Raw genomic sequence first — 27,404 nt, forward strand, 5'->3', positions numbered from 1 at the left:
CTCAACAGCAATGTGAAAAGGGCTCTGTCTTCTTGGCGCTGAAACTCCAAATGAGGCTCTGTCTTCAAAGGGTTAAAAACAATGTGAATGAAAAATCTGTTCTGAGTAGCTGTGTCTGCTAGTTTGTAATGCTATGTGTTCTTGATGTTGCCTGTTCTGTCTGATAAATTTTTCACTTTGTCAACTTGGCTTATTCATGCAAATTGTAGTAGCAGGGTTTCTCAGTCAAGAATAGAACTAATAGTTCCAAGCGGATATTAATTTCATTGTATATTAAAATATCATGAGCTTATACTATATGTTTTGTTTAGTGCTGTGATCCATCAATATCCAGCAATTCCTTCATGAAGTTGCCTTAGAGACAGTTTTGAATTAAAAAATTTTAACACAAAATTTCTCATTGGAATGGAGCTAGATTCTTAACTGAAACAACAATTTTTATTTATTTATTTATTTTTTTTTTACTTGTTTTAGTCATTTGACTGCAGCCATGCTGAAGTACTGCCTTTAGTTGAGCAAATCGACCTCCAGGACTTATTCTTTGTAAACCTAGTACTTATTCTATCAGTCTTTGCCAAAATGCTAAGTTACAGGGATGTAAACACACCAACATTGGTTGTCAAGCAATGGTGAAGTGGGGGGCAAACACAATAACACACACACATGATGGGCTTCTTTAATTTCCGTCTACCAAATCCACTCACAAGGCTTTGGTTGGCCTGAGGCTATAGTAGAAGACATTTGGTGCTAAGGTGCCACACAGTGGGACTGAACCCGGAAACCATGTGGTTGGGAAGTAAGCTTCTTACCACACAGCCATGCTGTGTTGTATTTAGATACAACAGTTTCACCAAAGACATATATTTTGTATGTCTGTTCATTCGGTGGGGTTATTTTTTCACAGTTTTATTTTTCTTAGAAAGCAAGTGGTTTTCCTGTTAGAAATAGTTTAATGACATACACATACTTCTCCTCAACATCTTTCTTTCTCTCTCCCGTTCTATCTGTCTGTCTCTCTATCAAGTCTGAGCGGAACATGGTTTTGTATCTAGTTTCCTTTACACTTCAGAAGATCAACAGGATGTAATAACACTTTTGCCATTCCTGTTGTGTCTTGATGCAAAATTCTTTCTTGTGTACTGACTATCTTTTATTTCAATTACATTTTTGATAAAACTAGCTACTAACTACAGGCTGTTTTCATTAAATGAAAAAGCTTGCTTGAATAAATTATTAAGCTGTTGACTAGCAACAGGTTTATTTGCATTAAGCAAAGTTCTTTTTCTCCTTTTCTTTTATTTTTTTTTGTTTATAACTAAGAATAGCTGCCAATGTTCCTTCAGCACTTCAGTATGGTGTCTTTAATAGTAAGTGGTTTTAACTATGTCTTTATTTATCATGCATAGTTTGCCACAGCAGCTTGTCTCAGTGCTAAGAACTAACAAGGAAACCTCTACATGGTTGTTTAGCAAATTTTGTATACTACTTTAAAGGAAAAACACATTGGATAACGTAGTCTTGGATACGCGCTATATCTGAATAAAAGCTGGGATGGTCATAAACAGGAACGTTCTTGTTTCTAAGCTTGCTGGATCAGGACTGAGTGGAAACATATCAATGCCTATTATTGTTAATTACTATTTGAGATATGTCTCTATTTCATGATGGCATGGCTAGGTGCAGACATGGCTGTGTGTTTAAGCAGCTTGCTTTGCAACCAGCTGGTTTCTGGTTCAGTCTCACTATGCAGACATAGCCATGTGTTTAAAAAACTTACTTTGCAACCATATGATTTCAGGTTCAGTCCCTCTGTGCAGCACCTTAGACAAGTGTTTTCTACTAACAAATGTAGTGTGAGTGAATTTGATAGACAGAAACTGTGTGGAAGCCTGTTTGTGTACGTGTGTACGCGTGCCTGTGTTTGCTCCTCCCCACCACTTGACAACTGCTGTTGGTTTGTTTACGTCTCTGTGTCTAAGCAGTTCAGCAAAAGAGACCAAATGAATAAGCTACAGTCTTAAAAAAACAAACAAAGCACTGCAGTTGATCTATTCAACTGAAAACCCTTCAAGGGCATGCCCCAGCATGACACGAGTAAAAGATAAAAAATGCACTAACCAAAGAATTGCTATTTTATTACAAAGGAAAGTGTGCACATATTAAGGAGTGGCCAAAGGCTATGGAGTACTTTTAAAATAATGGGATAGGTTGAATGAGGGTGAATGGGGGCGTACTAATTGTTTTTACAGTTATGTGTCTTTGCTAACCTTTTAGTGTTTGAAACACTAGTGCAACCTACTGTCAGTCAGATAATGTGAAGAAGGAAGACTTGTGTGTCTTAGTCAATGCCAGTAGCTTATCATCCCAACTTTGATGTGAGTTGTAGTGTTCTGTCCTTATTCAACCTTAAAGTAACCTTGATCATGCTTATGATCAAAGATATTTTGCCAATTATCTTGAGTTAGTTTATAATGGGTAATGAATGGTGGAATCAGTAAGACAGTCTTACAGAATACATTCCGAGTTCAAATCTTGGTTAGGTCGAAATTTACCGTTTGTCCTTCCTAGGTTGATGGAAAAAGTACCTGTTGAGTACTGGAATCGGTATAATCCTTTCTACTTACTATAGGCGTAAGGCCTGAAATTTTGGGGGTGGGGGTGCAGTTGCTTTCCCTTGACCCATGTGCTTAACTGGTACTTATTTTATCGACCCCGAAAGGACGAAAGGCAAAAGTTGATCTTGGTGGAATTTGAACTAAGAACATACAGATTGACGAAATACTGCTAAGCACTTTGCCTGGCGTGCTAACGGTTCTGCCAGCTTACCATGGCAGTTTGCTCCAACATGGCCCAGTCTGATGATGAGTGAAATCAGTAAAATAAATAGATAAAAGGAAAAAAAAAATTTAGCACTTTTAATGAGAAGATGCTCTCTTTCGACTACACAAACTTTTGTTTTAACCTCTCTTGTAACCTGGGCTTGGTGAACTGAATGTTATAATTTAAACCAAAGTAAGTACCTTCTGTCAAGATCTTTCAACGTATCAACTTCTCTTCTCTGTTAGTCATCAGTCCTTTTATTCTAATAGCTTTCTTTCTTCGAATGGTTGTTCTCTAGAACTCCTAAATATCCCTATGTTTTCCTTTTGGACTATGTTATTCAGTCCTTTAAGCTTTCACTCGACAGCTTTTGAATTTGTGGTTTCCTTCTTTTACATTTTTTGCAATCCCTTTATGCTACCGTAGTCTCAAGCCCTGTTTGGGACAAAATCGTATAAAAATAAAAAAGACAATTGTTATATGATGAGGTGTTCTTTCTCTCAAGTAGGAGGCGCTGGTCTATTATTAGTTTTAGTCGGTGGGATTATATTTACTTAAAATAACTAAACTCTGATTTTAAGAAAGGGATAGGAAAACCGAACAGTATAATACAAAATGGCTAGTGTAAGCTTACTGTAAAGTAACGAAAAAAATAAATTTTATATCTTGATACGGCTAACAAATTTCAACAGCAGCACAAGTGACTTAAGGGAGAGAACTCTTTCTATTTTCATTTGTCATGTTTCTCGCTAAAATTAATTACAAATGTATATGAGTAACTTTACCGTTTTTAGAATATTACTTATTGTTTTCACAATTTTATTATTATTATTCATTTTGGCAATTTAAAATCTTATTATTTTGTTTAATTGCTGTTTTAATTTTTCAGGTGACATAATTTTTAAGAATAAGTCATCTAATTTAATAAGGCCACGTCTCTAACGTGACTAGTGCTACTTTATGAATTCAGTTAGCAAAGTTTGAAATCAGATATGTAATTAAGTGCTCCAAAGCATGTTACCCATGCTCTGTCATGGCTATAAATGAAAATAAAAAAATATATAAAAAATTTACTTCGCGAAATTAAGATTTTAAAAAAATAGGCAGATAAGATATGACTAAAGTTAATTTATCTTGTGACACAGTTTTTTCTAAATAGCTTTTATTTAAAAAGATAAAGAAAGAAAAATTTATATCAGGCAACTCCATTTGCAAGAAGTTCAGATTAGCATTTAACTAAATATAATAAAGTGACCTTCAGTTAATGAAACAATATCATTGTGTGGTTTTAAATATTTTCTTATCAAAGGTGATTAGAAAATGTTTAGTTACTCATAATACTGTATCAGGCCAAATCAGTAGAGTAACAAGACTATGAGTTATAATTCACATATGTGTGTCTCTATATACAGGTGCGGGCCTTATAAGCATAGGTGCAGGAGTGGCTGTGTGGTAAGTAGCTTGCTAACCAACCACATGGTTCCGGGTTCAGTCCCACTGTGTGGCATCTTGGGCAAGTGTCTTCTGCTATGGCCCCGGGCCGACCAATGCCTTGTGAGTGGATTTGGTAGACGGAAACTGAAAGAAGCCTGTCATATATATATATATATGTATTTGTATGTGTTTGTGTGTTTGCGTTTGTCCCTCTAGCATTGCTTGACAACCGATGCTGGTGTGTTTACGTCCCTGTCACTTAGCGGTTCGGCAAAAAGAGACCGATCGAATAAGTACTAGGCTTACAAAGAATAAGTCCTGGGGTCGATGATCGCAGTCAAATGACTGAAACAAGTAATTAAAAAAAAATATGGCTTTGGTTTCAGTTCTACTGTACTGGCCGACCAAAGCCTAATGTGGGAGTTAGGTTCACTGAAGCTGGAAGCCTGTTGAATATATTGTGTGAGAAGGGTACACATATGCTCCATTGTCCTTATTTCACATTTGTCCCTACTTGAATGAAATGGCGATGTTCATACAACCTGTTCACAATATGATCACCCATGCTGTATTTTCACCATCGTTATCATCATTTAACGTCCGCTTTTCATACTAGCATGAGTTGGACGATTTGGCTGAGGACTGGTGAACCAGATGGCTGCACCAGGCTCCGATCTGATCTGGCAGAGTTTCTACAGCTGGATGCACTTCCTACAAATACAGAAATTCCTTACTTGGAAAATGGCTATAAGATGGCATCAGAAAAAGCATCAAGCCATAAAATTATGCTTCAAATCTCTCTCTGCACAAACATGCTAGCATGGAAAATGTGTGTGAACAAATGGGTTCAGTTGTGTTAATATGTATACACATATAAGCTATACATGCACAAATTCCCTTTATGTCCCTTTTTTTCCATGCTAGCATGATAGAAACGAATATGCTATTGAGGCATAGTTTTGCACAAGGGTGCTTTTACTGTCACTAATATTCCCTTGTTTTGTGAGCAAAGGATTTCTTATTTCACATGACTTTGAAGGAGAAAGGTAAGCAAGGGATTTTGCTTACAGGAGAACTGACAAAAAGAAACTGCATATAAAATGTAGAAGTGAGTGCAGATGTACACATCTATATGACTTTTTTCCTTTATTGTTTACCAGATCTGCTCACATGGTTTTGGCTGGCCTGGGGCTATAGAAGACACTTGCCCAAGTTGTCAGTGTTCGCTCCCCCCTCCCTACCACTACATGACAACTGGTGTTGGCCTGTGTGTATAGTTAAATATTTATGTGTGCGTATGTATGTGAATGGAGATTATATATATGTGTATACATTTATATGATTGTAGATATTTATATATGTGTGTGTATGCATGTCTTTACATACATATACATTTATATGTGAATGTATTTTCCATGTAACCTCTCACAATTGTTCCGACTACCTTAAAACTTTTCCAAATTTGGGTGTTTACACATGTACTTTTGAGGGAAAGCAGTTTAGTATTACTTGTGCTATGTCGATCGATTGCCCCCGTTTTTCGAAGGAAAGCGGAATGAATTCGATGTGCCTAGAAATATGTAGGGATCAAAAATATGACCTATTATTTTTCATTTCACCTCATCAACCTCTCGGTTACAATACTTAACAGCCTGGGTAGTGTTTCCACTTAGCATCTGATTACAAACCGTGCTGAGCTTGTGGAATTGATGTACAGGTAGTTTGTGGTTTTGAACTTACCATGTTATTATATTACAGGCACATGATTTGTTGTGTCACCAGAAATAAAATGTCATTAAAACATTTGGGTGAATCATAATATCATCTGCTGTTAGATAGCTATCTAGGTCAGTCTGAACTACTGTAACTGACAGCCCCCCCCCCCTCATCCAACCTTATCCTTTCTTTTATCTGTATGCCTGATGAATTAACACAATAGTCACCTCCCACATCACCCACTGTGACTAAGGGGACAAGCTACTTGTTCTTATACCATGATCATCATCATCTTTGAAAATAAAACTATTTGAAAAAGTAGGGGTTTTTTTTTATACATAGCTTTCACTTTATGAAATAATAATAATAATAATAATAATAATAATAATAATAAAGAAGTTTGGAATGAAAATTAGCTAACCTTTGTTTGTAAATCATACTTGTGTGGAATTTCATTCTATTTATTATCACTGCCAAAAAGGCTTTTAGGATAGCAATATCTACCCCCACAGCCTTGTCTTCACTCCACTGTCTGTCTATTTCTCACCCTAACTCTGCCCCTACTCTCTTTCCATATAGCAAATATTCTAATTATTGTTTACAGAATTGCACTTTTGTAACCTTTACAATAATAAATTCCTGCTAAATTATTTTGGCTAGTGCTTTTTTGTTTCATAATTTTCCCTTTGAGCATAATTTTCTTTCAAAAACCATGCATTCATTTTTGTTTCTGTATTGAAGAATGTAAAACAACCTAATTTTTAACATTTTGTCGACGATTAGTTATTGTTAGGGATTAACCTATAGAAATAGGTGCAGGCATGGCTGTGTGATAAGAAGCTTGCTTCACAACTACAAGGTTCCAGGATCAGTCCCACTGTGTGGCACCTTGGGCAAGTGTCACCTATAGCCTTGTCCCAACAAAAGCCTTGTGAGTGGATTGGGTAGGTGGAAACTGAAAGAAGCCCCTTGTGAGTGTGTGTGTGTATATATATATATATATATATATATGCACACACACAGACACAGGAATGCACATATACTCCACAGACACAACCTCACACATATACTTCAAACTGCCAGTCAAACACCTTTGTACTGACCATTCCCCTATGGACATGTAAAGAAACACACTACACAAAAGACAGCCACTCCTACTGCCAAATTCTTCCTACAACAGTAAGTTCACTCACACATACACATATAAACAGCCAAAACCAAACATATGCGCACACATACACACGCATACCTCCTTCTCTTACACTCTCCTGTCTTAGCACTTTTTCTTCACCCATTCCCTTCCGGTCATTTCAAAATGTAACCACATGTGAATCATTGGCGATTTTCTTCCTCCGTCTTCCCTTCTATTGGACTTCCCTCTATTTCCGAAGAAGAGCATCTGCTTGAAACATTAAACCATCTTTCTTTCCTTTCCTGAGCGTCTGCTAATACATTACATGTACTATGTCCTCGTGTTGTTGGGGTTTTTTTTTTGTTCTTTTTGGATTTACTACACACACACGTGTTTGTGACCCCCCCCCCCGCCACTGCTTGACAACCAATGTTAGTATGTTTACGTTCTCATAACTTAGCAGTTTTCCAAAAGACACCAATAGAATAAGTACTCAGCTTACAAAGTTCTGGGGTCGATTTCTTTGACTAAAACTCTATGAGACAGTGCTCCAGCATGGCCACAGTCAAGCAACTGAAACAAGTAAAAGAATAAATAGGGAAGATAATTACTACTTTATTATTCAATTAAATAGGCAGTCAGTTAAAAATGTTTAACACGCTTTCTTATTTTGAGTTGAGAATACTTTGACCCTTTGCCTGTTGTAAACGTCTGTCCTTGTTTTTCAGACTTTTAGTTAGCCCTTTGTTTCATACATTCTGAGTAATACAGTGCTTTCCTTTCATAAGTTCCAAGTTAACTCTACTGGTCAAAATATATTGAGAATGTGTATCATATACAATGCATGAATGCCAGCGATATATATAATGTCCACTGTATCACATACGATGCACAGGATAGGTAAAGGATGAATTTATCATATATTGATTGATATCAGAATTCATCTTCCTAGTCTAAACTCTCTCTCCCCCTCATTCACACATAAACTCAATTGGTACAGCTTAAAATACAGCAATCTTTCTTTTGTGGAGAGACACTGATTTCGAAAAATAAACTTTTGACGTAAGAATTGGAGCACAATAAGTTATGCAGAGTTCATCATAATTAGCATAATTTTAACATTGAATTTTTTATATATATTTTATAATCTATCATTATTAATTGTCACATCAACAAAATCAATCAACCACTCTTTCTCCAACAACCTTATAGTTTGTCACAGAAAACCAATTATCGATTTAACTATATTTCCAATATCAGCTAATAATCAACTCTTCTATATTTCTCCATGCACACACAAACTTACATATAACTATGGTTGATAAATCCAAGATGGGAATATGAAATTATTCAAATCTTCAAATATTCGTTTGTATCAACCTGAGTGTGCGGGGAGGAGGTATTAATCCTCTATGTGGCTTATTACACTCAAGACTAACATATCTTCTCGCTTGAAGAAGAGACCCATTATGTGATTATTGTGTATGGTGGATTGGATCACTCTGTGTTGTTATAGAAATGTTAAGCTTGGCAATTTAGGAGTGTGATGGTTTTAGCTAGCCCCTTTATAGTTTAATATTCTGAGATAGACACTATCTGCATTTTGATGAAATATAACTTCATTGCAGAGAGTTTGTAGGGTGAATCTTGTGCATAAAATGTGAGGTTGGGGTGTAAAAATGTGTATGGCAGGGGTTGAATATAGCTATGAGTCTGTCTGCCTTTCATGTACAGAAATAAATGGGTCATATACTGTGAATGGAGAGGATCTACAACAATTGTAAAATGAGTTGAATGTGATTCATTGTACATGTAAAGTCAACTGTGAAGGGAAGTGAAGCGAGTTTTAAGTTTCTGAACATCAAAGATAACGGCCAATATATGTAGGGGAGACGACTAAGTTGGTATAGAGACGTAACAGGCAAATTGATTTCAGAATAATTATAACCTATAGGTGGGAAGTTGCTATTTTAATAAACAACACGCCAGTCCGAAGCTGCTTTTTAAAAAAAATATTATGTTATGGTGATGATATTGAAGAAAATTATTGCAGTAATATATTTTTCATGATTTCTTCTTTTCACATTGCAAAGAAGGTTATTACACTCCTCTAACGAATATTTCTGTTAGTGTTGTAGTGAAAGCACGAAGTGTAGTCAGTGAATTTTGCATATCAAGCATGTAGCAGTCTTAAACATAAAATACAATCAGAATTACATTAGATAAAATCACTGCTATTAAGTTTTCTATAAAAATATATAAAGCTTGTCTCTCTTAATTAAAAATCAGAAACGTCAGAAGCATACTAAAATCTACAACCCTTTTTTTTTTTTAAACTAAAGGAGTTGCCTCCCTGAATAAACTACTTTCATGTTTTAGAAATCAATATAATTGATTATTTTTTGAACTGTTAGTCACAATGTCTTTATTTTTGCAGCCTTTTCTTTTCATAGATGCTGATTTTCTATTTCCACGAGCAAGTCTGATTTTTAGATGCTATTTACTTAATCATTTACAACAATAATAATAGATTCTAGTGTTTTTAATTACATTACGACCATACAGACGTTAAAAGACTTCAAGCTCTTAAAGACTTATTTCACCCTTTCAGTTTTCACAAGTTATCACGGAAACATAAATAACATTAGATCTTAATCTATAGTAACTTTAGTACAGCTTTAGTGAATAACAGCTGTGCCACTTTTTATCCAGTATATAAAATAAATACTTTTGATCTCAGTCTATCACTTTCAGAAGTTCTAAAGACCTGTATCTGAAATATTCATATTTCATTCAACAGTTTTCGTGTCTGTCGTATAAGGTGGCGAGCTGGCAGAAACGTTAGCATGCCGGGCGAAATGCTTTGCTATATTTCGTCTGCTGTTAGGTTCTGGGTTCAAATTCCGCCGACTTTGCATTTCTTCCTTTTTCGGGGTCGATAAATTAAGTACCAGTTACGCACTGGGGTCGATGTAATCCACTTAATCCGTTTGTCTGTCTTTGTTCGTACCCTCTGTGTTTAGCCCCTTGTGGGTAGTAAAGAAATACGTATAAGGTGGTTCAAAAGTCACGCACCAAAACATTTGACTAGTTTATAATAATAATGATAATAATATATAATAATGAAATTATTGTATACAGTGCTCAGGTACACCGCAACTTATGAAAAGTGCGTATAAAGCATATGCAGTAATGAACAGTGTACGAGTCAGATACCTGCTTGCGTGTGTATGAGGGGGAGAATCTCAGGAAGCATGGAAGTTTTGAAGGATGCAGTGCTCTGACAACTAACAACTGATGCCGGCAGTTTGTTCCATACTTCAGCAACTCTTAGCGTGAAAAAATGTTTCCGAAAGTCATGGGAGCTGTGCTGTTTTCTGACTTTGTAGACATATTATTATTAAGACGGCAAGCTTGGAGAACCGTTGCTCTTTAAGTTCTGAGTTCAAATGCTGTCAGTGTCGACCTCGCTTTTCATCCTTTACGGGGTCGATAAAATAGGTACCAGTTATGCACTGGGGTCGATGTAATCGACTTAACCCCTGCTCTGAAATTATTGTCGATGTGCCAAAATTTGAAACTATTATTATTATTATGATGAAGGCGGCGAGCTGGCAGAATCGTTATCGGCATTTCGTCCGTCTTTGTATTTTAAGTTCAGATTCCACCTAGGTCGACTTTGCCTTTCATCCTTTCAGGGTCGATAAAGTAAGTACCAGCTGAGCATTGGAGAATCGATGTAATTGACTTAGCCTTTCCTCCTGAATAGCTGGTCTTGTGCTAAAATTTGAAACCATTATTACCTCCGCCTTAGAGGTATTGTTTCAGTTGCGCTTGTTTGTTTGTCCGTGGACAAAATATCTCAAGAACCGCTGGATGGGTTCGGATGAAACTTTCAGGGATGTTTGGCCTCGTGACTAACACGAAGTAATTAGATTTTTAGATCGATCCAGACAAGGATTGTGGATTATTATTATTGTACTTAATTTTTGAGAGCGGTCGGGTTCATTTTTAGTATTCTCGTTTGTGAGAGCTGTCGTGTTCGTTTTTGATATTCTCATTTAAAAAACCATCTCCGGTTAATTGTTGGGAGGATGTTGGTGTTGCTTTGGCGGAGGTTTCCACTCTCTGAGTACTCTTGTTATCATTATAATAATGGTGATAATTATAAGGTGGTGAGCTAACACGATGGACGAAAAGCTTAGCGTTATTTCGCCCGTCCCTACGTTCTGAGTTCAAATTCCACTGGGGTTCACTTTGCCTTTCATCTTTTCGGGGTCATTAAAATAAGTACCAGTTAAGTGGGGGGTCGATGTAATTGACTCAACCCCTCTCCAAAAATTGTTGCCCTTGTGGCAAAATTTTGAAACCATTATTATTATTATTCATTTTGTTCATCATGTACATATTCATCGTGTATTCATCATTATTTCGTGCGTGACTTTTGGCCCACTCTGTATTCACTGAGCTTTGGGTTCCATTCTAGACAAATCCCTTTCTCATCATTACTAATTAGCAATTCATTCTATTATGTAATTATTGTCACAAGATTTGTCATTTAGTTTCATTGGACGTCAATGCAATTCATGATACTCAGATTTAGTTTCGAGTTACTTGGCAATTATTATAGCCAGTACTTTCAACACACTGAATTAATTAGCCTATAGTGAATGCCTGGAATGCTACAACACGAACTGTGCATCCACTAATTGCAGTGTTGCATTCTTGTTTGCTCATTTCCAAAATATTGTTGTTATCTTGATTATGCATATTGCAAAATGGTAAGACTATGTAAATTGCCTGTGTTTTGATTGTTTCTAGAGTTAATATTGAAACTGTTTGAAACACTTCTAAGGGGAAATAACTGTTGTGTTTTGGGTGTAAGTTGTGGATAAAATATTCAACAGATGATGCTATCGCGGTAGGGAACACCCAAGTAATAACTTCCCCATTTCAATGTGATTGTCTTAACAAGTGTGTTAGACTAAGAGAATGTGAAAGGAATGAACTTCTTAGGTGATAGTCTCTTAACTGTTAGCTTTTAGTACTATATAGACAAAAACAATCACTTATGTTTAACACCGAAGTAGATAAGTTGGTTGATGTTAGTCATTTCTCTGTGAAGACATCTGCAGCATCTAGAAGTCCCTCTCTCTTAACCCATTTGGGACCAGGGAAATATCAAATTATAGTTAAATGTCTATTACAGCAACAAAACTTACTATATATACGAATAACAAGGCTATCACCACACACACACACACACATATATACACATTTTCTTTTCGTATTTCATTGGTAAGTATGAATATTTTATTATGGCTATCATTATGTAATTATTACATGTAATTTGATTATTTTAAATTCCATAATTTACAAAAAGAAAAAAAAAAAAGAAAAAACATATTTAATCTGCAATGAAAGTTGTTAAAAGGCTCAATTTCCTGGCTGCCTTAATTTCTTATCAACTATCAATGATTCTGTTTTAAATTGAAATGATGTTTTGATGACTCCTCCTTGCATTTGCTTGTTTTCTCTTCATGTTTTGTTTTTCTATATCACAATTTATATATATATATTTTTTTTTTTTATGATGCCAAAATGGTATCTGATCTTCAATTATTATTTTTTTTATTTTCCGCTATTGTAACATGAAAGTATATTGTTTTATACTGTAATTTTTTTTTTAAATTTTCATATCTTGTTATTCTAAAAAAAAAGAAAAATTATTTTAAATGTTTTTCTTTCATCAAATCCCATCACAGTGTTGACTGAATTCTTTTTTTTTTTTGAAAAATTTTTATATATTTTTTTAATATTATATTGGCGTATTTTTCAACTTTTATATTTTGAGTTTTTCATTTTTTCAATTTATATATTTTTTTATAAACATTATGATTAAAAATGAAAATAAGAGCATATAAATCTCTGATTTTTTTTTTTAACCTCCCACTTATATTTCCAAAATTGTTTCAATAGTCAACTTAAACCCACAACATTGTTGCAACAACATACCCCTTGTACTTAGAGTGGGGCCCATCATTTCACAACATTTTTTCCAGTTATCCCCCAGTTTTATAAGGTGTCATTTCATCCTAAATCTATATTGTTAGGAGTTTCCTTTTTTTCTAACAAAACATTTGGTAAGGTATGCTTTTGGTTTCTTTGGAAGATGTAAGCAGAATGCTGGGTTGTTCACATGTTTTCAAGATTGTTTGGGTTGTAAATGGAGTAAAATAATTTCTAAAAGAGGGGGGGGAGTCAAATTGCAGCTTTGTAACGCTGGGAGTTACTACTATTCTCTGTGACTAAGTAGAAAATTTATTTTTAAACTATATATATATTGCGTTTGTAAATTAGGTGTGAGTCAACTACAGTGTATTGTTAGTGCATCATTTATCAACTATATCAACCCTTACATTATGATGTATTGAATATGAATGACTCAGGTGATTTGAACTCAGAATCATAAGTGCATATTTCTTTTTAAACACTAACATCTAATATTAAGAGAGCGTGTGTTTGTGATTAATAATTGGATACCTGATTCCATTTCCTTTTTTTTTTTTTTATCAAACTTAGAGATACTGGGTAAATTCCAACTTCATTGAATTAAAGGGCCCTTGTTTCTTTGAAGGGTTTTACATTTGTAGACATTGGGGTGATGCTGGGTCAAAATTAGGAAAGTCACAACAAAGTGTGTATAACTCTGAACAAATCTATTGCTTTTACATAGGAAAAAGACTTGTATATAAAATAGTTTAGTAACAAAAGGCTAATACTTTTCGTATATTTGTGGTTTTCACATTTTCAAGTTTCCAACCAAGTAAAATAAAAAAAAAATATTTTTAATGACTGCAGTAATCTGATTTTCTGCCAAAAATTAATTGAATAGCACTGTATATGTGTGTATCACACAATTTAAGCTTGTCAGCTGACAATAACCTGTTCTGTGGTAAATAATATGCAAAGTCTACAATTACAGTCATTGGGTTAAACTGGTTCAAACTCTGGAGGTGGAGCGGTTTCTGATTTAACAACAACATATTGCACTCCATATTGTGCTTGATGCAAGGCACTTTATGAAAATGCAATGTTACTGCTATCGAGATTCCTCTCTGTCCAAACAAGATTGAATGACAATATCTATATCCAGTATGCTAGACCCACTAAATAGTCTAATATCCTGTATTACATTGTATTTCTTCAAACAAATATATGAACTGTTGTTTAACAGGTCAGCCCTGACCAAGTGGTGATATGATCAAAGGTGTTCTAGATATCACTCTCCTACCATTTTTAGATATCATTTATTTCAAATTGCATCCCGTTATCAGATACGCTACATACTCTTTTTTTTTTTTTTATTGTAAAGTAGGGTGTGATTTGAGGAGGAATTAGTTATTACTTCCAGCAGTTATCGGATATTCCATGAAAATACCTAATTAGAGTCGATTTAAGTTGTTTAACAACATAATACCTCCAGTTGAGTTAGAACATGTGACTGGGGATGAATTTTATCTTCCGTTACACCTCACCCTCTATACTCTGTGTGTGGAGCTCTGCATGATTATCATGTTGTCAGATGGATAATTTAATATGACACCTTAATCTTGCTTCTTTGTTAACAGAATGCAGTAAGTTATTACTGTTTATTTTTTTAATCTTTGTAGGGCTTTTGATAACAGTTTGTACACTGATATTTGGCTTCTGGTTTGAATCTTTTTGTACTCATTCACACCTGATGTACAAGATATCGCTAGTTACTGTGTGTTTTTAGAGGTAACAATAAAAACACACAAAAGTAGCTGTGTCTGTAGCCTATATCATGTGCATCTTACTATTATAAAACTGTAAATAGAAAATTATAAATAGAACGGAGAAGGCTCCATAGTATCAAATTCAAGGCTAAATTCGAGAGGAAATTTTTTGTCTGTCAGCATTTTCTTTTTGATTCCTTTTAATTTTAGCTTATAATTGGCAAATTATGGGGGTAGTTTAAATGGTTGCACTATTTGGTTATGTCCCTTTAGATTTTAACTTCTAATACCATTGAGATCAAGTCTACTTTTTCACCCTTCAGAGGTTGATAAAATAAATTACCAGTCAAGTACAGGGGTTGGTTTAATTTTGCAGGAGAGGAGATTGGTTAATTAATCTCTTCCAACAAACTTTTGGCTTCGTGCGTCAATGTGACACCAGTATTAGGGCAGTTAAGTGTTAGACAAAATGTTTGACACTATTTGTTCCATTCCATTACATCCTCAGTTCAAATTCCACTGAGGTCACTTTTGTCTTTCTGAGGTCAATATAATAGATATCAGTTGGAGACTAGTGTTGATATAATTCACTAGCACCAGCCTCCCAAATTTCAGGCCTTGCGCTTAGAAAGGATTATTATTATTATTATTATTAAGGTGGCAAGTTGGCAGAATTGTTAGCTAGCTGGATAGAATGGTTAGTGGCATTTTGGATCAAATTCCACTGAGGTTGACTTTGCCTCTCATCTTTTCAGGATCGATAAAATAAGTACCAGTTTAGTATGGGGGTCGATGTAATTTCAGGATTTGTGCCCTTAGTAGAAAGGATTATTATTATTTTTCATTGAAGTATCACTGTCAATTTAATCAATTAATCATGCCTTCCACCTCAACTCCAATTTTTGGTTGATGAAAGAAATCATTATTACTGTTTTGATAGTGATTTGGCAGAAATATTAGTGTCATATAACAATTTGTTAATATGATTTGTTTTGGGCTCATGCCCAAACTTCTTTCCAACATTTATAAAACCAGTTTTGGCTATTTCTTAGGGTATCATTTATTATTCATCTCTTTTAAATTTAGCCTTGTATCTAATCAAAAGCGATATGTTCTGAAATCAAATCCTGCCTAGGTCAGCTTTGCTTTTCACCCCAACACCCAGGCTTGATAAAATAAAGTATCAGTTAAGTTTTTATGTCAGTATAATTAGCTATTTCCTCACCACCCCACCCCGATTTAGGATTAGGATCAATGGATTTACTTAACCCCACCTCCTCAAAATTGCTGGGGTTTGATGGTATCAACCCACTCCTCTAAATATTACTGACATCGTGCCTAAATCAGAAACCAAGGTAGCAGACCTTCAGAATTGTTTGTGTGTTGGTCAAAATTCTTAGCGACACTTCTTCCAGCTCTTTACGTTTGAGTTCAAATTCCGCCTAGGTTGACTTTACTTTTTATCCTTCAGGGGTCGATAAAATCTGCTATCTCCTTCCCGCCAAATTTCTGGCTTTGTGCCTAATTCGATAATCAGAAACCATCCTTTGACTTTCTGACTTTACATCTCTCTGGAGCCAATTTTGTCTTTCGTTCCTTTCCACATATATTAAATGGTTATGCTCAGGATTCAGTTTTTACTGACTCTATTTCGGCTTTAGATATTTGCCTTTATATTTACATTATATTAGTTGAGTCTTTACTTTCTGAGTTTAAATCTTGCTGAAATCTTTTGATCCTTGTGGATGAAATAAAGTACTAATGGAATCCGGTGTCGATTTAATTACCAAACACTCTCCTTCTCTCTAAATTTGTGGCTATGTGTCTTTGTTAGAAATTGCAGAGCTTCGAACTTAGAATAAATGTGTTTTAGCATTTAGCACCGTCTCTACAATTTCTTCTCGAATCCCTGACTTTATCTAAGGACTGATTATTGCATCAATGGATCCTACATACTAAAAATCGTTAAAAACACACACACAATTCAGTTCTTTAGTTGCACAACAGGGTTATTGACACTAGCAGAACAAAATAAGTAGAAAATTATTCAAATTCCGCTCCCTCTCCCTACCATAATTGGACCGTTAATAACACTGGTTGGTTCAATGCAAATTGCTGACCTCTCGGCCAGTCGTGCTTTCCAACTGCCCAACACACACGTGTATGCTTCTGGCAAAGGTTCATATACAAAGAACGATGGGAGCCTATATGCGATCGCTATACATCCATTCGCTAGAAATAGTAGCCAGATTTCCTTCAAATCACACCTCTTACCTGCTTAAAAATAGGGACGCATTCCATGAGACAGGTCTTCTCGATTAGGACCGACTTGGGACTTTAACAACAAATAGGTTTAAAATTAACTGATCTCGATTCCGAATGCTCTCTGCAGGAAAACACGAATGTATCAGAACCTCATTTCAAGCTTATTGTGTGGCTCTTGGTTAAAGTGTCTGCTAGGGTAGCTTCAGGGTTGATCCACGTGAAAATGGGTAGATGGAAACTTCGTGAAAGCCGGTCGGGTGGATACAAAGTTTGCTGCTTTGCACAGTCGCGTTGATTCAGTCCAAGAACTACGTTAATGGTATACGTATCTGTGGCAATGCTCAGCCACGTACACACTAATTCATTCGATCGAACAACGGAATAGACATCGTGGGAACCAACGGAGATCCATTTACTGTAAATAGCGACTACATCTTTTACTTGTTCCTAATCATTGGACTGCAGCCTTGCTGGGGCACCACCTTGAAGGTTTTAATCGAATAAGATCTACCCCAGTACTTGTTTTTAAAGTCCATTATTCTATCGGTTACTTTTGCTGAACCGTTAATTTACAGGGACACAAACAAGCCAACACCAATTGACAAGCGGTGGTGGTGGGGAGGGGACAAACACAACACAAGCACGTGCACATACGTATACGACGTTTACCAAATCTACACACAAGGCTTTGGCCGACTCGAGGCTGTAGTAGAATTACACTTGCCCAAGATGGTTGGGAAGCAAGCTTCTTGCCTTTTACATCCACACCTGTGCGGATAAAATGTGTCTCTGGTTAGTCGTAGAGGTTTTAGATTTTCTCGTGGAAAAAGTTACGGTGATAGTTTAAACACTTGAGAATCTGGAGATACGCAACGTTCTCCTATCCACGACCGTCCTGTCTTCATAGGACATATAGTACGACATTATGTAATATAGTTTCAGACATTGATTTCAAAACTACATTATCCAGTTATGGACTTCTATTTTTTTTTAATTATATTTTTTATATAATCAGATGTGGTTTGACTGGAATTTGGTTGCTATTTCTAACAGAGCAGCGAACAACCACGTTGGTGGTAGAGATGCGACTTGACAACCTTTCATATCTCTCTAAAAATAAAGTGGTGGTAGGGTAGGGAAGAAACAATGTAAAGATTATACTCCGTAGCTATATAAGAAACCATTATTGAATCTCTTCGAGCGAGCATTTTTTACTTTTCATAATAGAATCGGAAGTTGTCTGCGAATCAAAACTGAAAATTTTTAATATAAAGGCTGTCTTTATATACCAAAAGAGTCAGCCAGCCAGCCAGTCAGTCAGTCGTTTCCTCCCCGCCATCTGAAAAATAGACTCGTCTATATTAGCGAGCTGTGAATTCTGGGTAAGATTTGTCATTGACCTCAATGTTTCATTTTTAGTATTGTGTGCCAAGCTTTTGAGTTTGCTGTTTTGTGCAACGTTAATTTGCATGGGCTCTTCATTAGCGCAACCACGAAATTTACTGGATTATAAATGCGGATTAATTCTTACCAAATAGGCGTAGAAATCGTATTTACTTTGACTATGAACACCACCTCATTCATTGTTTAGCTGCTTTTTATTCTATCATATATACCATCAGTGTTATTATGAACTTTAATGGATTGGGATAAACGTTTGCAGTAGCAATGGCTCTCCTTATCTTAGCTGTTTAGTTTCTCAAGTTGGCTAAATATTTATTTATATATACATAAAAATATTCCAAATATATATATACCTTATACGGCGGCTTTTACATACATACATACTTCTGAGTAGGATTATTTCACTCATTAATTCGGTAAGTAATTATTTTAACTGTTCAGAAATAGATCAACCTACTTCCTTTATTATTTATTATTCCAGTATTATTATTATTATTATTATTATTATTATTATATGCATCTAATATGTTTGCGTGTGTGTATCGTTTTACAAAGCGATGCTTTCAGTTTTTTGAAATGTCGGACATTTTTTTTTTTTTTTTTATTTAGGGCCAATTGTTTTTTAACCTTGTGTCAAAAAACGCCTTCTCTTCGTCGTCTCTTACATAAATTATGATTATGAGTTTTTAAGTTTATAAGAGAGGAAAAAAAATTTCGGGATAATTTTTCTCAGGAAAAAAAAAAAATTCATAACTTTAAAGTATTTAATTAAGTATTGATATTAAAATAAATTTATATCCCCTACAATTATCCATCCAAGCTTTGATTCTTCTTGGATGGGGTTTTAATTAGCATTAAATAAACAAGCCTGACTAATAATAATATATATATATATATATATATATATATATACACACACACACACACACACCACACACACACACACACACACACACACACACACATAGATAGACACATACGCGCGCGCGTATGTATGGGTCTAGCTTGTTACTGAATATGGTGGCTATCGCCACTCCAACAAAAATGTAGGTCACTTAGGTATGCTTTAGCAGCTAACGACTGTCGTATGAATGTGGTGTTTTTTTTATCGTTTTAATGTTGTAGTTCCTTTGTTAAAAGAATGCGATCATGGCTGAAAGTGTTTTGTGAGAGAGATAGATGTATGTCTACATTTTCTTGGTTGCTTCTACTACTACTACTGCTATCATCATCATCAATTTCTATATCTGGCCCTAGTATACTTTCGTTGTTTCTGCCTCGGCCGTTAGAAGAAAAATCTATCGTGTGTGAGAGGGGATGGATGTATTTCATATCTCACCACCACCATGAAAACGATGTTGATTGTTATAAGCTAGCAGTTTGCGATGGAGTAAAGAAAGCTATCTGTTTACTGCTGGTATTATCTTTTTTTCAAGTTTTATATTTCTCACTTGCTCGTCTACCTCTCTATCAGTATTTAAATGCTATTTGCCGAGGTTGTTAACGCTCTGGCATCGGGGGTTTTGTTTCTTTTTTGTTGTTTTTGGTTCACGGATAGATGGTAAAAACTGCAATTTTCCATCTTACGTGACAGCAGAGACTCTCTCAATGGCTATCCGATTATTGGAATTATTATTTTTTCCGCCGCGCACACGCTAGACAACTACGTTTTAACTACTGCCAGAGAGTTATATTAATTTTTTCTTTTGCTTATTTTCATTATTATTATTCGTATATCAAATCAAAATTAGCAGTCACTCCTCTCCTCCTAAAATTGCAATCTGATATTAGAGGAAGGCGCTTGTGCTATTTAAAAATAAAAGCATATTCAAATTAAAATTCCTGGGCCAGTTGGATTATTGACAAAGACTGGCCGAGTTGGCAGGGTCCCTCAGACCATGAACATGTCCCGTTCCATTATTTTCAGCTTCTATAAGGCCAATTAATTGATACATAAACGAAAGTATATTTATAAATGTATACACACACACACACACACACTTCAAAATAATTACCGTAGGTGTGTGCGCGCGCGCGTGTGTGTATGTATATATCTATATATATATATATATATATACGTTAAAGGATGTATGCCTACCGATCAGAAAAATATTCTTAGTTCAAGGCTTGTTTTTTTTTGTTTTATAGATACAGATATGTTTTATCTTTTTAGTTATATAACAACGTTTTAGCTAATTATAAACAGTCGTTTTTAAAAAATTTTATTTACGTATATTAAAATATTTGTCTGTTACTTTCACCAACCTAATAAAATATTTCGACGCGCACATTGTGACAGTAATTATACTATTTTTCACTGCGAAACGCACGTAGTGTTTATTAAGTTTCTCTGCCTTGTATGTATGTGTGTCTGTACACACACATGCTCGCGTGCGCACATACACAGCTCTTGGTTGTATTGCAGAAATATATATATATTCTGTTCGTCGCTCCGGAGTAGTAGTGTCAAGGTCATTGGCAATAGGCGCCATATCTGTCTCTACCTTCTCTGAAACAGAATCTAACGTCACTGCCACCTTCCAGCTTCTGCCGAGACACCAATGACTGACTCATTATAAAATAAAACTAATCGATATTTCCTCTCTATTACGTTGTACTTTTTATTTTTTATCCCCTACCTTTTTTTTTCCCCTTGCTTTGTCGCCGGAATACTTACAGATTCCTTTGTTAGAAATTTTAGTTTAGCTGTAAATATTATGAGTTGCCGTTCGCTTCATTTCATTTATTTAGCTCGAAAGAAGGTTCTTCCATTTACCTATTTATTCTTCCTCCACGGTCTCCTCAGTTTCTTTCTTCGCCTTATTCCCTCTCTTTGTCGTGCTGGCCTGTCACTTTTAATATATAAAGACGCACCTGGCCTCTTCTGGTGTCATTATTAGCCGACGGTAGAACTGAATTCTGCGCGCTTCAGGTCAGCGTGATATGTTTTCAGTTGCTATTTTCATAGTTCCCTACAGTTGGTCTCGCATAGTTTTCATATCTTAAGTAGGATCCTCTTAATTCTCTATTGCTTTTATTATTATATCAGTGAAACCTTGTTTGTACATTTAGGCCGTTGCACTTCACAACTTTTGAACGTCGTCTTTTTAACACTGCATTTTATAATTGTCCTGTTTTCTCATCCGTGGATGAAATTTTTTTCGACATGTTGGTTATTCGCTCTGGTGCATATACATTAAAAGCCTATAACAGAAAGGGTGGGGATAAAAATCGGGGAAGTAAAATGCCCAAATCGCACACGTGATTTATCTGTGATGTACATAAAATATCCTTAGGTGGGAAAACCTTTTTTGAAAATTAAGATTACTGTATTTTTGGCTCTATTTTTTTTTTCTTTTTCTCCAGTTAATTTACCCCAAAACACAAAATTATCGTGTTTATTTTTTTTTTAATTCCCGAAAGAGGTTACAAAAATGTTATTTTATATAACCAACCTTAGTCCCTTTAGTTGTAGGCATTTCATTTGTGCAACCACCCACCCTAAGCTATGATTTTTGAAATTATTGTATTTTAATTACCAATAACTGTAAAGAATGCCCTTACCCCTTCTCCCTTAAACAAAACAAAACAAAGTATTCCAGGTATGAAATGTGTTTTTATGGACTTCAGATTTTGAAGGGGGAAAGTCCATAAATTCAAGATTGTTGCTTTTCTTTTCTTTTTTTTTTTTTAAATACCTATTTTTGAAATTATTGTAAATTTTGAAAACTGGTATCTAAATCATGAAACCCGGTTAACAATTTTCATGTTCTATCCAAAAGACATGCTTTTATATATATTTTTTTTCTTGTGTGTGAAACAAACATACCAAAATATTTTCATATATATGTGTGTATATTTATAAGAATTTATTCTATTGTAAAAGTGAAAACAAGCAGGTGTATAGAGGTTTCCCTTGATTAACTTTTTTAAGAAAATTTTTTTTTTTTTTTTTTTTGTTTCTTTCACCATGGATTGGAGTTAATGTGGTTTTTGTTTTGCTTCTTTTTTGAAACCAGGGATAGGCAAGGGAAAGAGCTTGCTGAACGAGAGATGGAGCGTGAACGAGAAAAGGTGAAGAAAGATAAAGATTTGCGTGAAGAAAGAGATCGTCAAGAAAAGGATTTCCAAGAAAGGCAGGATTCTCGGCAAGAGAGGCAGCGTGTTTTCATGAAGACTCAAGAGGTGAATACTGCTGCTGCTGTCAACCAACACTTTATAGAGTCTTTAAAACGTGCCAGTCAGAGGGTAGGTGTCCAGAATTATTTCAGACCACTTTTTAGCCATTGTCCAACACCTGGCCACTTTGTTCATCAATAAAAAAAAACCCATTTTTTTTTGTTTGTTTGTTTCCTTGTCTTCGAAATGTTATTGCCTAACGTGTGATATTTTAGGGATGGCCCTTGTTTCGAGTAGACATTTAGATGAGAGTGGGTTTGAAACATGGATGAATACACTTGGGTGTATAGTCCGCTCTGTAGTTATTTTATTAGTTGTGGTGGATGCGAGAGTGCAAGGTTGGACTCCAGCGGTATTTGAGCTCGGGTATCTAGCTAAAGTGTCTTAGTTGCCTTTGATAGGTGAATAAAGTAATTTCAGAATTTCTGTGATATTAACAATTGATAGTGATAATGCGCGGCTCTTGCAGAATTTTGGAATAACTGGCCTTCGAAGTTCCATACTTCATGGGAAAGGAAAAACAAAAACAGGTATTTTGGATTTTAATATAAAAAAAAATTTTTTTTTTTAAAATCCATTGAACAAAAATATTCTGGTTTCAGATAATCTAATATTGGTTTTGGCAAATGTGACTGTATGGTAAGAAGCTTGCTTCCCAACCAGGTGGTCTTGGGTTCAGTCCCACTGCATGCTACCTTGGGCAAGCGTTTCCCACTATAGCCCCCAGGCCAACCAAATCCTTATGAGCAGATTTGGTAATGGGATGTGTTTTGTGTAATATGTATGTTTGTCCTCCACCATTGGTTGACACCTGGTGTTGGTTAATGACCCCATAACTACCAGTTCGTCAAAAAGAGCCCCCCAAAAATAAGTACCAGGTTTAAATATTGGGGTCAGGTTAAGGCAGAGCCTCACCATGGCTTCAGATCAATGACCGAAACAAAAGATAATAGCATTTTAAACATTGTGTTGGTGGTCATTTATTTCCAAGATTGAATTATATATAAGATTTAGATTAGGCAGTAAAATGGTTAGCAAAACCTTCTGGTCAGTCTTTTCTCAGATCTGGTCTTCCAAATTGCAATTACGTACACTATTCACACACACAACAGCACTAAAAGAAGAAAAAAAGTATATAAGGAACAAAAATTCTTTTTTGAATTTTGGAATTAGCAGAGGGGTGGAAGAAGCTTAGCAATAATAGAATGTTTGTTTATAAATATTGGCATCTTTTCAGTTGCCATCTTTCTAAAACAGAAATTTTATTTTACCACAACTCTTGAGAATTTTTTTTAACAAAAGTCCTTAAAAATTTATTGCTTGCCAATCCGTTTCCCTATTCTGAAGTGCAAGCATTTTTCTTACATATTCTGCTTTCCACAGAATTTTGTTTTTGATGCGATGCCTTTGTGCAGTTAAGCACTTAGTTGCAAATTGTACAGAGGTCTTCAGGAAAAGCTAATTGTTATTGTTGACATAGGAATTTATAAACTTTCAGAGAACATAAAGCAATTCTTTTTGGAACTGTGGATCTTGAAGGAAATGTGTCTCTTTGGTTAGAAAAAGTTTATTTATCCTTGGTCTTAAAGGTTTTTTTTTTAACCCAATATATTTTACTTGCTGTTATTTGTGGCTTTATTTTCTTTGAGATCCACTGTTACAAAAAAAATATTATAGGTGTTTCTTATTAAATACTTTCTGAAGTTAATACACCATTAGTATTTCTAGATATTTAAATATTACATCCTCAAACATGCTGCTATATTTTGGCAAATTTTAATTTTGGTGATGCCATGTAAAAAGCACTGCTGCTGGTGCTTCATAAAAAGCACCCAGTACACTCTGTAAATTGATTGGCATTAGGAAGTGCATTCAGCCATAGAAACAGTGCCAGAACAGTTTGGACCCTGGTGCAGTCCTGTTATACTAATCTGATCTTTTTAGATTTACAAGAATTTTTTTGGTTTTGTAGGTTTTAATTTAATGTCTGCTGTATTGAGTTAGTGCTGGCATTATTTTAATGTTTTGGGTGATTTGTTGTTAAGACAGGCACCAAGCAAGCAGTTAGTCCTATTAGTGGCATTTTATTTTATCTACATAGGTAGCCCTTCTGAAAAGATATGAATGTGATGTTTTGGTTTGATGCCTATTTAGGAAAAAAACTTATCTTTTGCAGTGTTTAGCAGGTAGTATAAAACTTTGGATGTTTAGATCTAAATGCCACTTCAAGAATTCTTATGAGGACATTGTAGATTAGTAATAGTCCAAATGTGAATAAAAGCTATGGAAAATAGTTTTCTCTTGCCTTACATAATCAACAAAAGAAAAATGTAATGCATCACACATTCTTTACTATGCTGAAGTCTTCTCTACTTTTACATACACACTTATGGTTTCAATATTTATTAGCTTCTTTGTAACTCAGAGCAAGGGTCCCCCAATTTGTTCAACCTGCTAGAAGCAGCAACACTCACCTTCAGACTAATGCAGTACTAGAAAATACATGCACACACAATCTCTTTTTGAACATAGATGGTATTGATTTAGAGGAATTACTTTTCAATTGCATGCATCTTACAACTTTAATGGGATGAGGAACTATAATTGCTGATTGGGATGTGGAAGCAAGATGACTAAATAGACTGGATATTGGGTTATTTATCCATGGTTTGGAAATTGAAAGCTTCTGTAATTTCTAAATTGCCCCAATTTACTTAGCTCTCAAGAAAAGGGACCTATTTAATTTGGAAATGCTACCTCTGACTAGTTATTTCATTCTACTTGGCTGTTAGATCTGGACATTACTTTAGAAGTATACGATTAAAAACTGCAACTGTTTTCCACATCAAATTCATCTTGCAAAATATCCACCACCAGGTGGATATTTTTTTGGACCACCACCTACTTTTGGTCTGTTGGTTTCTTCATGTACCATATAAATGGATTTAAGTTGAAAGCTTACAAGGTCCTCTTTCGTCATCATCATCATCGTTTAGCATCTGCTTTCCATGCTGGCATGGGTTGGACGGTTCAACTGGGGTCTGGGAAGCCAGAAGGCTGCACCAGGCCCAGTCTGATCTGGCAATGTTTCTACGACTGGATGCCCTTCCTAACGCCAACCACTCCATGAGTGTAGTGGGTGCTTTTTACGTGCCACCAGTTGGCACCTAATGTGTCAAGCCATTTTTATTCATAAGCCATTGATACTACTATCCTGTGGATGATTGGGAAATGAGTCAAGTTAGAGATCTAGAAAAGAATGTGGTTACTTGCATTAACTCTTCAGCATCAATCTTCAGATCAATCCAGTTTAATGTAATGCTTGTTTATTAGCATTGTCTTGGATTATTTATGCATTATGTTGTAGCTTTGAGATTTGTGTGATTGTTTATCTATAGAATGACATTGCATGGTAGGTGTGAGAAGCTGGCTCTCTCTGGTTTGAAGATAAAACAGAATATTTGGGCAAGATATGACCAGTTTAAATGCTAAAGGATTTAGGTCCACATTGCCTAAGTTTTATTTTCAGTTTGCTCTAGCTAGATACTGAAAATCTCTTAATTACCTTAATATTAAGAGCAATACCTTACCTTTTATTATTTAAATCTGTCATATCCTGACAGGTCAAGCCTCTCACGCTTTTCCTACAATGTCATTCTTAAAATAAACAATCACAATGTCAAAACTACAAGATAATACATGCTTAGTTTTAAACATTACATTTGATAGAATACTCTGTATGCTCAGGAACATTTTCATTTTCTTTTCATGTAATTCAAACATTAGAAGAATCTTCCATTTAGTAATTTTGAAGTAAGGTTCCTCAGTTCTATATATTTTCACGAATGGGGTTAATAAATTGTCGACTAAAATTATAGTTAGGCAAGTTTTTCTCTGCTTTAACCCCTGGTCAACCTAAGCCATGTACTTTTTTTTTTTTTTTATTTAGTTTCTCAACATTTAATAGTTGTTGTAAATGTGCATCACAATCGTACAGTGTATTCTGTTTCTGATCTTCCATAAAAAAGCATGTCTGAGTATGGGGAAACATTACCTTTGCTTGGAAACAAGTGAAGCTTAGGACTAGAGAAACTCTGTCTAAAAAAAAATGTCTTAGCATGCAACCATGGAAAAATGGGCATTAAATTAATGATGGTGTAACTGCTGAACAACTGACTAAAATATGCAGTGTTGTCCTCTTCCAAACATAACACATTCTACTTGAATTGTTAAATGAAGACACAAACAACACTCTCGTTTTATGGAGAGCAACTTGCTGAGGAGATTCATTTGCAGATAGCTAATGTCTTCAAGAGTTTAAAATGAAAGCTGCTTGACCCATATCAGCCATATTATTGACATAAACCCTTTAGTGTTCTGGTTATTCTACCAAACAATGCATATTGATATACATCGTTTTGAATTAATCATGCATTATCTCGTATCTTTGAGATTTTGATGATGTGATTGTTTAATGTAGAATAACATTGTAGGGTAGGTGCGAGAGCCTGGATCTGGTCAGCTTGAAGATTAAGAGATGGAATATTTTGGCAAGATATGGCTGATTGAAATGCTAAAGGGTTGACCCTCCTGGGATTGCCTTTGCTTCTGTGATACTTCCTGTTTTTAAGTGATCTTAGAACCTTTTATCAAATTTCATTGTTCTTAACACTGGCTCAATAATTTTACTAAAT

At 35.2% G+C, this 27,404-nt stretch overlaps 1 protein-coding gene and 1 long non-coding RNA gene across 8 annotated transcripts in view; both read left to right on the forward strand.

The window, feature by feature from the left end:
• The window catches only part of LOC115219521 (probable JmjC domain-containing histone demethylation protein 2C), a 321,052-nt gene that overhangs the window by 277,093 nt on the left and 16,555 nt on the right, over positions 1-27,404 (forward strand). For all 7 annotated transcript variants that reach the window (XM_036509010.1, XM_029789698.2, XM_029789699.2 and 4 more), the window contains one exon: positions 22,551-22,779. In XM_036509010.1, coding sequence (XP_036364903.1) covers positions 22,551-22,779 — 229 coding nt within the window. The remainder of the gene's footprint in view (positions 1-22,550; positions 22,780-27,404) is intronic.
• Positions 22,786-26,819, forward strand: LOC118765999. Its single transcript, XR_005001916.1, has 2 exons — positions 22,786-25,685; positions 25,871-26,819. It is a non-coding gene; the product is annotated as an uncharacterized LOC118765999 (long non-coding RNA).

The sequence above is a fragment of the Octopus sinensis genome, linkage group LG14 (assembly GCF_006345805.1).
Source record: "Octopus sinensis linkage group LG14, ASM634580v1, whole genome shotgun sequence".
NCBI lineage: Eukaryota > Metazoa > Mollusca > Cephalopoda > Octopoda > Octopodidae > Octopus > Octopus sinensis.